This window comes from Mercenaria mercenaria, chromosome 6, assembly GCF_021730395.1.
Source record: "Mercenaria mercenaria strain notata chromosome 6, MADL_Memer_1, whole genome shotgun sequence".
NCBI lineage: Eukaryota > Metazoa > Mollusca > Bivalvia > Venerida > Veneridae > Mercenaria > Mercenaria mercenaria.
In genome coordinates, this window is record NC_069366.1 from 37,009,368 (window position 1) to 37,023,851 (window position 14,484).

General features: G+C 37.6%; 1 protein-coding gene across 1 annotated transcript in view; it reads right to left on the reverse strand.

The window, feature by feature from the left end:
• LOC123549083 (A disintegrin and metalloproteinase with thrombospondin motifs 18-like) overlaps positions 1 to 14,484 on the reverse strand; it is a 106,226-nt gene that overhangs the window by 3,121 nt on the left and 88,621 nt on the right. Inside the window, exons 15-22 of the mRNA XM_053546759.1 lie at positions 13,363 to 13,493; positions 12,981 to 13,104; positions 11,405 to 11,652; positions 9,762 to 9,897; positions 8,284 to 8,410; positions 2,093 to 2,300; positions 1,104 to 1,292; positions 159 to 353 (exon numbers count right to left, since the gene is read on the reverse strand). Coding sequence (XP_053402734.1) covers positions 159 to 353; positions 1,104 to 1,292; positions 2,093 to 2,300; positions 8,284 to 8,410; positions 9,762 to 9,897; positions 11,405 to 11,652; positions 12,981 to 13,104; positions 13,363 to 13,493 — 1,358 coding nt within the window. The remainder of the gene's footprint in view (positions 1 to 158; positions 354 to 1,103; positions 1,293 to 2,092; positions 2,301 to 8,283; positions 8,411 to 9,761; positions 9,898 to 11,404; positions 11,653 to 12,980; positions 13,105 to 13,362; positions 13,494 to 14,484) is intronic.

The following is a 14,484-nucleotide window of genomic DNA, read 5'->3' on the forward strand; positions in this document are numbered from 1 at the left end:
CACACATCTGACACTTCAGCAGAAATTCATTCTTGTACTTATGTTAGTATGCCTAAATGGCATTACCAAGGATCAAGTTCTTCTATCATAGAATAAAAGTTACACCACTGAAATAGCACACAAAACATTTTACAACTTTCAAACTAAGTAATACTTACTGTGGACCAAGGAGATGAATACCATTCTGGCAACTCAGGACATTTTTGTACTAGACAAGCCTCTACCAGTGTTATTTTTGGTTTATCAAGATGTTTACAACGTTTCTCCTTCGTAATAATAACAGTTCCGGAGTCTGTTTTCCTCATACATTTCACAGCTCGACTGCGGGTTCCCACATCACACGTTCTTGAGCACTGTAAGTGAAATACAACAAGAGCGTCATGATAACCCTATATTGCTCACCTGTTAAACTTGGCCTTGGAATCATCAAGATAAACATTCTGACCAAGTTTCAAGAAGACAGTTTCATAAATGTGGCCTCTACAGAGACAACAAGCTTTCATTTTGATTTGAGTGGTGGCCTAGTTTTTGACTCCAAATGACCCAGTATCCAACTTGGCCTAGGAATCATTAAGATAAACATTCTGACCAAGTTTCATGAAGTTAGGGTCATAAATATGACCTCTAGAGTGTTGACAAGCTTTTGCTTTGATTTGAACGGGTGACCTAGCTTTTGACCCCACATGACCAAGTTTCTAACTCTGCTTATGAATCATCAAGATAAACATTCTGACCATGTTTCATGAAGATAGTCTATAAATGAAGTCTATATGGCTGAAAAAGTCAAAATAGCAAATTGTGGCTCTTTAAGGGGCCGTAACTATGGAACCAATGATGGGATCTGGCCAGTTTTTGAAAATGTGTTCTCTATCTTGTTCATAAGAAATTGTGGACAGATGGACAACAGATGGACAAAGGGCAATCATAAAAGCTCACCTTGTCACTACATGAAAGATCAGCTCAAAATAACTGAATTTAGAAAGAATTAAAATTCTGAATGTTACGCATGAAAGACATTGTTTTAAATAGACATTCAAGTTCCTATTCAGAATAACAAAAATTCTCTCTCTTTCTCTCATAGGCAAGAAAAGCTCTAGACATACCTCACTCCATGCAGTGTTGGCCCATTTAGCTGTTGGGTCTGGGCATCGTCTACGTCTACAGCCTTTCTGAGACACAGGCCGGGGTACCCCTGCACACATGGAATCAGGCTGCACTACCTGACCTTCTAACGTCTTGCTGCGACACACCACTGTCCTTGACCTTAACCCTTTACCACAACTGGCTGAACACTGAAAACATTACGTCAATTTGTTTCAAAAGAATCTATATAATCATTCAACTTGTCTGTACAGCATGAATGCCTAAAGGCATAGTTTCAGGGTAGGATTAGTTAATAATCTAAAATCAAATACAGCTCTTACTTTATGAACCTAAGAACACTGAGTGTGTTTTTACCAGTTTTTGCCAAGTTAATTTGCTCATTTCATGTGCAATGCTATTTTTTCATAAAAGATCCTAATGCAGATAAATTCTTTAACTTAAGCACCTTGCAAATATCACAAGACGTTCAAACATATATGTATAACATATAAATGTTTGCTGTAATGAGGCTCTGAAGAGGATTATTCATTTAAGATCATGTTTAAGGTAGTGGACCTACAATGACACTTGACAATCTGTGCGTGATTACGTATTTACGTTAACCGATACAGCATTTTTCGTACGTAAACATAGCTCAAAAGCATAGATTATGTAAACTGTTAGTTGTTGATACAGGTACACTTCCTTATTGGGAACAAAAATGTACTTGTAATGAAGAGTGTGGTCTTTGGACATGACACTAACCAAAATTATACTGTATGTAAATGCCATTAACTGAACACATTCCTTATCATAGAAAAGATGCAGATCGATATACTAAATTATTAAATACTCGTAGTTATAAATAACACCGGGAAGAACATTTTACCCTTAAGGCTGATCAAACTCAATACATGTTCACTGACAAAACTCAGTATTATCTTTTCTGAGCTAACCAGAGAGACCAAAACTACTTCAATGATTTATATCAAATAAAAGACATAACTACCTGTGACCATGGGCTTTTGTACCAGACTGGTGGGCATTCATGTGTGTTACATTCTCTCTTTCTCACTGGCTTTTCCTTGGTATTGCAGTATTTTCTCGGAACTCTACGTTCTTCTGTCTTTGACAATTTCTGTACACAATATACCCTGCGTTTCTGGTGACCTCCCCCACATGGTTTATGACAACTACTCCATGGTTCTGCCAACCATCTACATACCCAATTAATAAATAGTGTAAACAATAAAATATGGTTTGAATATTAAGCATGTTTGGATGCCTCAAGGACGCAGGGTGTTGTGGGGGTGTGGGGGGGGGGGGGTGTTATTTGAGAGTAATTTAAATGTAAGTGGGACAGACCGGTTGATGGAATACTAAATACTAACTGTGTATGTGTGTGGGGGGGGGGGAGGGGAGTGAAGTTACGTTGTGAGAAGTGGAGAGAGGTGGGAGCCAGATTACAGAATACTAAGAGACAATATCAATCTACTAACTTCAAAGATGGGTGAAAGTTGCTAGGCTGGGGTTGGTGAGGATCAATTCAACAATTTGCAAATGTGGGGCAAAGCTGCTGTGTTTAGGTTGGTGAAGATGAGAAGTAATATGGGAGTGGAGCAGATTCTGACACTACAATTTCAGGAAACATTGGCACTTAAAAGTAAAACAAGGGGAAAAGAGAGCTGAATGAGAATGGGTCCTGGTGGGGAGTGCAGACAGATAGACATTTAAGTATGAACAGCATCTCTATATTCTATCTTTGACCTCACTACAAGGGAGAATATCAAAATAATATACCCAAGAGAGACAAAAACAAACAACAGAAGCTTGAAATCAAATTTATATTAAAGAAGTCGAGGCATAAAAAGATAATTTTAACAAAATCACATCAAGAGTTAATCAAAGAGTTATGAAACCTATTCATACTACTAGTATTGGAATTATGACCACAATTATAAATCAAGTGCAAGGTTATTACTTATCATGGGTAATCATTTAGAAACTAACTGCCAATCACAGGAAAAATGTGTCTAAGTACAAAATGACCATACTTTAATCAAAATGAAAGCAAGTTGATGGGACCCATGCCATCACTCAGGTGGTGTTAAGATGAGGAAGTTGGTGAATTTTTGTTTAGCTGTGATGTGTAGATACTACTAGTAAGATAAAAACAAAATTTTGTTGAAGAGATTGTAAAAGGTCATAAATTCATCAACATGAAAACAAAGTGTTATGAACCAATGTTCATTTGGGACTATCATGGGAAAAATACTGCATGACAAAGCTATAAGTTGTGATGTGTAATAACTGAGATATGAGCGTGTTGAAAATTTTAGATGTCTACACATGTCACTGCTGTCACCACCACGGGTATTACAATCTCTGTGCTGACCTCTGCTGACAATCTTAAGACAAAAATTCTCAAAGATGAAAATATTGTGAAAACTTATGTAGGTCTACATACATTTCGTATTTTGCACACTTCTTGTAAAAATATGGACATATGGAACAAGAGGACCAAATGGTCCTAGGTGGCTCTCCTGAGCACAGCTTGATCAAATTTAATGAATATCCTGCTTAAAATGTGACCCCTTTGCATAGGTAAGGTCAGGGCTCCGGAAATTTTGATAACTCAATCGGTCCGAAACGAAAATCCTGACATGGGCGCTACCCCACCCACCACATTCCCAATGTTACATATTTTGTAAAGGCAGTGGCTAGGGTTACGGTACCGTAATCCTAGCCTCCGATTCTAGGATTACGGAAGTTCCGTATTTCTAGACAACCCTATGAGAATAGGCTAGGATTGCGGAAGTATTTAAGAGGAATCATATATATGTTAGGACATGCATAAATGATGTTGTTAACTTAATTGTTTCATTTAAAATAGCGATTTTTCATGTCTGTCGTATTATGGGTTAGTAAAAGAAGAAAGAGAAAAGAAAACAAAATAGAGAAAAACAATTAAAAATGAAAGGAAAAAATTGCATAATCATGACTATGAAATAATAACGTACTCTAAACAAAAACAAAATTACAACAATATTTTTTTTTAAAAAAAAAAGAACAATTATTTTTTATGGAAATTGAAAAGTAAAAGAAATGGGCCAATTGAACTGAGCACTCCTCGTGATGTTGCCCGGATATAGTTGGACAATTATGTAAACATTGAAACATTACTATTTTCATTAAGAATATTTTGCCTTTTATCATTCATAATCATTCATCAACAGCGCATGAATAACTGTCCACCTATATTTTACTAACCCAAAATGGCGGATTGATAACACGAAATAATATGGCAGACATGAAAAATCGCTATTTTAAGTGAAACAATTAAGTTAACAACATCATTTATGCATGTCCTAACATATATATTTGACTCCTCTTAAATACTTCCGTGATCCTAGCCTATTCTCATAGGGTTGTCTAGAAATACGGAACTCCCGTAATTCTAGAATCAGAGGCTAGAATTACGGTACCGTAACCCTAGCCACTGCCTTTTGTAAAACGTGATAGGGTAAAGAAATAAGCATGTCATGCATTAAAACTGAGTTACCAGTCACCGCTCGTTACCATACAATGAAGACAGTTATCAGTGTTATGTGTGATCGTTACTTTGTTTAAATTTCGATGTTTTTCCGAGATAATACGATGCATTGACACCGTGTGCGTAACTAGTCTAAAAGCCAACGCAAGTGACTTCGATACCGTATACACGGCAGATACTTTGTGATGTTTCCTCATTCTTTGACGGAATTCTATAAAATACAATGCGTCAAAGTGAGTTACACGACACATATTTTCTGCTAAACAGCCTCAGTATTTAAAGAATTCTCTGCCGCGGACCAAATGTGTACGTTATTTGAACGCCGAGATCGAATTTCCCGCATGTATAGTACCAAAACGTCACGCGGGTTGGCCACGGATATTTCATTTCACTTACGTTGTACTTCAATAAGCAACTACATTTTATAAAGTTATATGTTCTCTTCTGATGTAAACAAAATTTCATTTTGAAACGTTTTTTAAAAGACCGATTTGATAAACAGTGCCACTCCGGTTTTCTTTATCATTCGTGGTTGCCCGTCCATTTTTTTTTTTTTTTTTTGTACAATCGGGTTGCAAAGACGATTTTCTGCATTTGTTTCAACTGGAACTCCAACAAATGAATCATGTAATTTTTTACAAATCAAGTAATTATAAAAATTATTTTTTTCGGTTTTCCGTGTGATGTCTCATTAAATCAAAGACCTATAATGTACAATTATAGCTCTTTGATTAAATGCAGCGACCATTTGTTTGTTACCGTGATCAAACATAGCCTTTTGAAATAAACCATCCGTCGGATTCTAAATAAAAGATGTGGATCCCCGTCGAAATGATTTGGATCCAGTCAGAAACGTTAGGAAACCAGTCAAAAATGTTTAATACACCGCAGTCGGCTGTCTGCAAACATTAAAGGATGTGCCGCGCGAGCACTGATTGCGTCACGTGCTAATTACGGACCGATTATCAAAGTGACAATCAGACCGATTGACACGTTTACTGATTATCTGAAGGTGCGACCAACAATTTCGTACTTGGCAGGTGATCGTGTATTGAGATATCAGACCGAAATTTATACTTTTCTCCATTTTTACGGGACCGATTTTTTTCGTTTTTTCACTTCACGAATCGGTCTGAAAAGTCAAAAATCGGTCCAAAACCGACAAACCGGCAAATTTCCGAAGCCCTGGGTAAGGTATTTCTTTGATTTGACCAGGTGACCTAGTTTTTGACCCAACATGACCCATATTTGTTCTTGACCTAAATTTGATCAAAGCAAACATTTTCATCTAATTTCATGAACATCCTGCCTAAAATGTAGCCACTATTGCATTCACAAAGTTTTTCTTTGATTTTACTGGGTAACCTAGTTCTTGACCCAAGATGACCCTATTTAAACTGGACCCATAACAAGAACTGTCCGTAAGACAGCCAAGCTCGACTATTCGAAATATTGTCCCAGAAGCAGGAAAATATTACCCAAAAAGGTTAAATATCAAAAGAGTTTTAAGTTCAAAAGGGGGCATAATTTGACCAAAATGCATATCAGTTATGGGACTTGCTGCTATCAACTAGTTTTATAACCCCGAAGGCACATGTGAAGTTTCAATTCAATATCTGCATTAGTTCTGGAGATAGACACTCGCATGTAAAACTTTAACCAAAATTTTCTAAGTCCAAAAGGGGGCATAATTTGCCCAAAATACATGCCAGAGTTATGGGACTTGACCCAGTGAGGTTGGTAATTGATCTAGAAAAAGAAAAAATAAGTTTCAAATCTATATGCCTTTTAGTAATAACTGTATGTACTTGCACGCAAAACTTTAACCAGAATTTGCTAAGTCCAAAAGGGGGCATAATTTGGCCAAAATGAAGGTCAGAGTTATGGGACTTGCTGCTATCAACTAGTTTTATAATCCCGAAAACACATGTGAAGTTTCAAATCAATATCTGCATTAGTTTTGGAGATAGTAACTTGCATGTAAAACTTTAACCAAAATTTTCTAAGTCCAAAAGGGGGCATAATTTGCTCAAACTACATGCCAGAGTTATGGGACTTGACCCAGTGAGGTTGGTAATTGATCTAGAAAAAGAAAAAATAAGTTTCAAATCTATATGCCTTTTAAAAATAGCTGTATGTACTTGCACGCAAAACTTTAACCAGAATTTGCTAAGTCCAAAAGGGGGCATAATTTGGCCAAAATGAAGGTCAGAGTTATAGAATGTGCTGCTATTAACTAGTTTTATAACCCCGAAGACACATGTGAAGTTTCAAATCAATATCTGCATTAGTTTTGGAGATAGTAACTTGCATGTAAAACTTTAACCAAAATTTTCTAAGTCCAAAAGGGGGCATAATTTGCCCAAAATATATGCCAGAGTTATGGGACTTGACCCAGTGAGGTTGGTAATTGATCTAGAAAAAGAAAAAATAAGTTTCAAATCTATATGCATTTTAGAAATAGCTGTATGTACTTGCACGCAAAACTTTAACCAGAATTTTCTAAGTCCAAAAGGGGGCATAATTTAGCCAAAATGAAGGTCAGAGTTATGCGACTTGCTGCTATCAACTAGTTTTATAACCCCGAAGACACATGTGAAGTTTCAAATCAATATCTGCATTAGTTTTGGAGATAGTAACTTGCATGTAAAACTTTAACCAAAATTTTCTAAGTCCAAAAGGGGGCATAATTTGCTCAAAATACATGTCAGAGTTATAGGACTTGACCCAGAGAGGTTGGTAATTGACCTAGAAAAAGAAAAAATAAGTTTCAAAGCTATATGCCTTTAATTGATGGCTGTATGTACTTGCATGCAAAAACTTAACCAAGGTGTGACGCCCACGCCGACGCCAGGGTGAGTAGAATAGCTAGACTATTCTTCGAATAGTCGAGCTAAAAACAAACATTCTGATCAAATTTCATGAAGATCCACTGAAAATTGCAGCCCATATTGCATACACAAGGTTATTCTCTGACCTGACCAGGTGACCTAGTTTTTGACCCAACACGACCCATATTTGAACTTGGCCTAAATTATCACCTAAGCAAACATAAAGATAATTTTTCACGAACATCCTGGCTAAAATGTAACCCTTATGCATTCACAAAGTTTTTCTTTGATTTTACTGAGTGACCTAGCTTTTGACTCAAGATGACCCCTATTCAAACTCGACCTAGATTTCATCAAGACAAACATTCTGGTCAAATTTTATGAATATCCAGAGCAAAATGCAGCCCCTATTGTGTACACAAGATGATCCACATTCAGAACTGACCTAGATTTTATCTGGACAATCATTCTGACCAAATTTCACAAAGATCAATAAAAAAATACAGTCTCTATCGCATACACAATGTTTTTCTTCAATTTGACCTTCCGACCTAGTTACTGACCCCAGATGACCCATATTCAAAGATGACCTAGATTTCATCAAGGCAATCATTCTGGCCAAATTTCATGAGGATCAGTTGAAAAATACAGCCCTTATCACATACACATGCTAAATATTAACAGACAGACAGAAAACAGAAACCTAATGCTGGACATCAAGCGATCACCTAGACTCACCTAAACATTGCTCAGCTGAGCTAAAACACATAATCATCTGTTAGCTGAAAATGAAGAACAATACTTTAACCAGCTTACCTTGGTCGACATGGCTGAGTATTACATGCATAAGTTCCAGTTCCTGGCTTCTGGTCTATGGAACAATAAGCTGGGTCAACTTCCTCTCCTTTGCCTCTATGACAATGAGCAGTTACAATCTGTTCACCTGTCAAACAATGAAGGACATTTTGTAATTATTCAAGAGTTCGAATAACATTTGAATGAAGTATTGCCATCCCCTATCCAAAATGCACTTATTTTCTGAACTGCAACATAACCTATTGATTTGATATCTGTTAATGATGTTTATAAAAACAAGAGCTTGTAGAACATGAAATTCCCCCCTTGATGCATTCAGTTAAATGCAAAAGGAACAAAAATTATTTGGTCACTGTGCACTGGATGTTTGACATACAGACCTCAAAAATATGGGTCATTTACCAGTCATAAAGGACCTCCATATCAAATGTAATCTTAGACCAAAGCTTTCTCTAGTTGTTTGGCAAAAAAAAAGTTCTACTGTTCTGGGTCAATGTGACCTTGACCTTTGACCTACTGACCTCAAAATCAATAGGGGTCATCTGCCGGTCAAGACCAACCTCCCTATCAGCTTTCATGATGCTAGGCCTAAGCATTCTTGAGTTATCTTCCAGACAATGTTGAAATGTTCCAGGTCACTGTGACCTTGACCTTTGACCTACTGACCTCAAAATCAATAGGGGTCATCTGCTGGTAAAGATCAACATCGGTATTAAGTTTGATGATCCTAGGCCCAAGCGTTCTCAATTTATAGTCTGGAAACTGTTTATTGTTCGGGGTCAATGTGACCTTGACCTTTGAGCAACTGACCTCAAAATCAATAGGGGTCATCCGCTGGTCATGACCAACCTCCCAATGAACTTTCATGATCCTAGGCCTAAGCGTTCTTAAGTTATCATCCGGAAACCGATTGGTCTACGGACCAACACCAACATCTGCAAAACAATATACCACACCTTCTTCCAAGGGGGGCAAAAAAACAATGCTATATATACAATATGTTATCATGAAAATGTCTAGGTTTGAACATGCATGTCTGAAAATCTTCATTAATTGCTATCAAACATCTATTGATATAAAAGCATTTCTAACAACCTCTACAGCAGAAAACATCTGGATGGAGCGAACCTTAGTGAATAATTTGTTGACACTGCTAGGTGTGCCTCATTCAAGAAATCATGAAATAATTTTTTTTTTTCAAACTACATGACAAAAATTTCCACCTAAAATACAGCTGCAAGTGAGATACCATTTCTCAGGTTTGTTGTTTCTCACTGGTAAAAGACTTCTTCATTCAAATCTGATTCTTGATGTCTTTCTCATAAAATTCTATGGAACATCTCGTAACTTACTTGATATAATATATATTCTATATAAGACCAACTAAAGCCAATTCCTCCTTGTGGCAATAAAATCTCTTTTACTGATTCTTAAGGGGTTGTAGAAAGGGAAGGATATGACAGAAAATGAAATCTGACCTCCTGCACAAGGCTGGCTGCATTCTGTGAGTACAACACTCCATGTAAAGTTGTATAAAGATGGAGGTGTGTAGTGTTGATTTCTTGGTACAGTGAAACTATAACGGACACCTGGATTCTCTGACTGAATCAACACCTAAAATAACAAGTAAAACTGCTGTATCTGATAATAATATACCCCAAAAATGCAGAGGCTGGAAATGCCAAACATAACTTACAATTAAAAACCAACAGGCAGTCACACAACTATTGAGCCATTAATGCAGACTCACACCTATTGAGGTTTTAGGTAGACTCACACATACTAAGCAATTTAGCAAACTATTTAGACTAACACCTAGTTATTAAGGCATACTTACAGCCCACCCACTTAGTTCAATAGGGAGAGCACAGGTCTACAGATCTCGGGGTTGTGAGTTCGAGCCCTGGGTGAGGCATATGTTCTCCGAGACGATTTGATAAAAGACATTGTGTCTGAAATCATTCGCCCTCCACCTCTGATTCATGTGGGGAAGTTGGCAGTTACTTGCGGAGGACAGGTTTGTACTGGTACAGAATCCAGGAACACGGGTTTGGTTAAGTGCCTGTCGTTACATAACTGAAATACTGTTGAAAAACAGCATTAAACCCAAAACTAACATACAAAATAAAGCACAATTACATCTTTTGAGATATTCAGGCAGAATCACACCTACTGAGTAATTTAGGCTGACTTACAAAAGCAAGCTCATACATACGAAGCAATTTAGGCAAACTCGTAGCTAAGGAGCTATTTAGGTAAGGTCATTGATGTAGATTCCAACCTACTGAGCTAGTTAGGTAGACTCAGCCCTACAATTTTAGCAGACTCACTCCCAGTGAGCTATTTAGGCAGACTCAAACCTTTTGAGTTATTTAAGCAAACTCACACCTATTTAGCAGATTCACACCTATTGAGTTATCTAGGCAGACTGACACTTTCTGACTTATTTAGGCAGGTTCACACCTATTATTAAGGCAGACTCACACCTATGGAGTTATTTACGCAGTCTTATACCTTTTGATTTATTTAGGCAGACTCAAACCTATTGAGTTATTTAGGCAGACTCACACCTATTGAGTTATTTAGGTAGACTCACACCTATTGAGTTATTTAGGCAGACTCACACCTTTTGAGCTCAAGCAGATTCGTACCTACAGAACTATTCGGGCACACTCACTCCTACTGAGATATCTAGGTAGACTTGCACCTCACGTACTTACCACGTAGACCTGCACCTACTTAACTTTCCAGGCAGACTCCCACCTACTGAGCTATTTAAATACACCAACCAAGTTATTTAGACACTCACATCTATTGAGCTCAGATAGACTCTCACATGATAAATATTCAGGCAGACTCACATCTAGTCAGATATTCCGGCAAACTCACACCTAGATATTCAGGCAGACTCAAATCTAGCGAAATATTCAAGCAGACTCGCACCTACCAAGCTATTCAGGCTGATTCACATCTACTGAGCTATTCTGGCAGACATATACCTACTGAGCTAGTAGTTAACTGATGTCTGCTTATAAATTCACTTAGTGATGTCTTGAAGTCCAACTGATCATATGCAGATAAAGTGATGTTCTTGACTGAACATTTATCAAACTAGACATACCTCTAAAACCAAATCTTCCAGCAAAGGCCCTTCAGCAACAAGAGATTCAGGAAGGTTGTATGGTCTCCTATATATAAACTTGGTCCCTGCAATGCTGTACACACCCTCTGGGTCAAGTTTCCAGTTTCCATTGAGATGGTATTCTCCGTGCCTGTCACGTAAGGCCAGGTAGTTACTGCGGGCAATCCCGGCCTCCTCTATATTAATACTGCTTGATCCTCGAGGTAAATATACTACTCCTACATATGCTGCAACAAACAAAATACCCAGCTAAGAATTAAAATTTAACTATATCTGAATTAAGAAGACAAAGTCTACGATTTACAGGCTAAGTAATTTTTTTTAAATATTCTCATAATATGTCATAAAATGGAAAAAAAAACTTGAAAAACAGAGACAATACATATACATGATAGTTACCTTGGTCACTATTTTAGAAGCCTCACAACATTTTTATCTTTTAAAACCATAAATTTATTTAAAAGAACATACAGGTATGCTTCCTAAACTACTCAGTAAGTATATACCATAGGTAAATGCATTTGACTGCAAACTGTTCAGTCTCAAGGCCTTGACCTTTGACCTACTGACCTCAAAAACAGTAGGGATCATTCACTGACCAAAGGAAATCATCCTGTGAAAACTGACAGAACCAGACACAGGGTTACTGATTGAAATCAATTTTCTGTCTCAAGGTCATAATGTGACCTTGCCCTACTAGTAAATCTCCCTGACTCCAAAAATAATTCTGATCATTTAGTGATCACAGGAAATCATCCTGTGAACTTAAGACATTTGTACGCTCAGGACGTTTTCAGTTATTGATCAGAAAAGTTCTAGTTCAAGTCTAGGGGTCACTGTGACCTTGACTTTTGATCTACTGACTCTGATACAATATGTGCTGTCTACTGACCACAAGCAATCCTATGAAGTTTGGAAGCCCAAGCCTTCTCTAGTTATCAATCATAAATCATCTTCCATTTGACTTTGACATTTGACCAATCTGACTAAAGTACTAGATCTTCTAAACGAAGATCTGAGGATGACCAATTCACATTCATCTTCTGTATATTTTGGATTTCCAATATTGCTATCTTTGTTTTCGCAAATCTATTTTTACTTGAACCAATCAGATGACTTGTTCGAATGTCAAAGAATAAGAAAAATGTGCAGTCAGTCCAGGGCTCGAACCCGGGACCCCTCGCTTACAGAGCAAGTGCCCTACCAACTGAGCTAACCGGCTATCTGACATTTTACGACACAAAAATTGTAAATATCAAAAAACAAGGCTAAATATAGGTTTTTTATGCTTGCAAAATGTTGTAAGTAAGCCTTTGATTGTCTAGCGGAAGGGTCGTCAGAACGAGGCTATCAATAGCTTGTCTTCAGATCCTAAGCGTAGCGTAATAGGAGATGTACTTTAGTCAGATTGACATTTGACCTACTGACTAACACTGATGCACCCTTCAAGGTTATCTCTGCATTTGAACTAAATCACTCATATCATCAGCATTTTTACCTCAAATGCCTTCCCTACATCCATTAAACCCTAAACCACTATAAAGATTGAATTTACCATTTTTCCTTGGTTGCTGTGTGAAAGTGTTTTCTACAATTTTACAAGTAGAATTATCTCCCCTGCAAACACCACATCTGTCCTTCCTAGCTGAAGAGCTAACTATGAGGTCACAACCAACATGCTGAAGTAAAGTATTTTCTTTCACAGTAAGTGATATAGTTACAAAGGAAATATCACTTACATACAGGGACATGCCCAAAAATTTATGTTTAAGTTTTAAAAATTTAAAATGTAAAATACTAGTAGACAGCAAATGTAGTCATAAAATATTTGCTGTTTTTCATTTAAAATGAACTGGCCAGTTCCTGATTATGGAAGTGAGAAGAAAATTCAATAACATTCAGTTTAAAAAACAGAAAACAAGAATGACCAATTTTACCTGACATTTTCCCTGGACACAGATGTCAGTGGTATATTCATTACATCTAGTACCATCAGTTACCTCTCTTGGCATGGCATAGTAAAAATTGTAACCATCTGCTTTACAATACAACTTACACTGGTCCTCCGCTGAAATTTTGCAATTGAATATTTTTCAAAAAAGGAAGGTGGAGTCTTGAATACAGTACAATAACTGTTATGTACAAAATTTGCAAATTATGTGGTTGCATCAATTCCAAAGAAAATACAAGTAATGCATCTGCAGTTATAAAAAGCTTTGCAAATAATCAGCTACAGAAATAATAATATAGCAGCCAAGACCTTGATCAAGGAGCAAAATGAATGAATCTTGATCTAAAAGCAAGTTAATGTTCTCCATGAAGAGCTTAATCCACTAGCAGGGTCAATGATCTCAATGAAGAGCTTAATCAATGAGCAGGGTCAATGTTCTCCATGAAGAGCTTAATCGACGAGCAGGGTCAATGTTCTCCATGAAGAGCTTAATCGACGAGCAGGGTCAATGTTTCCATGAAGGGCTTAATCGATGAGCAGGGTCAATGTTCTCTGTGCAGAGCTTAATCGATGAGCAGGGTCAATGTTCTCCATGCAGGGTCAATGTTCCCCATGAAGGGCTTAATCAACGAGCTGGGTCAATGTCTCTGTGAAGAGCTTAATCGATGAGCAGGGTCACTGTTCTCTGTGCAGAGCTTAATCGATGAGCAGGGTCAATGTTCTCCATGCAGGGTCAATGTTCCCCATGAAGGGCTTAAACGACAAGCAGGGTTAGTGTTCTCCATGACGAGCTTAATTGACAAGCAGGGTCAATGCTCTAAGTGCAGAGCTTAATCGACGAGCAGGGTCAATATTCTCAGTGAACAGTTTAATCGACGAGCAGGGTCAGTGTTCTCCGTGAACAGCTTAATCGACGAGCACAGTAAATGTTCTCCGTGAAGAGCTTAATTGATGAGCAGGGTCAATGCTCTACGTGCAGAGCTTAATCGACGAGCAGGGTCAATGTTCTCAGTGAACAGCTAAATCGACGAGCAGGGTCAATGTTCTCAGTGAACAGCTTAATCAACGAGCAGGGTCAATGTTCTCCGTGAAGAGCTTAATCGACCAG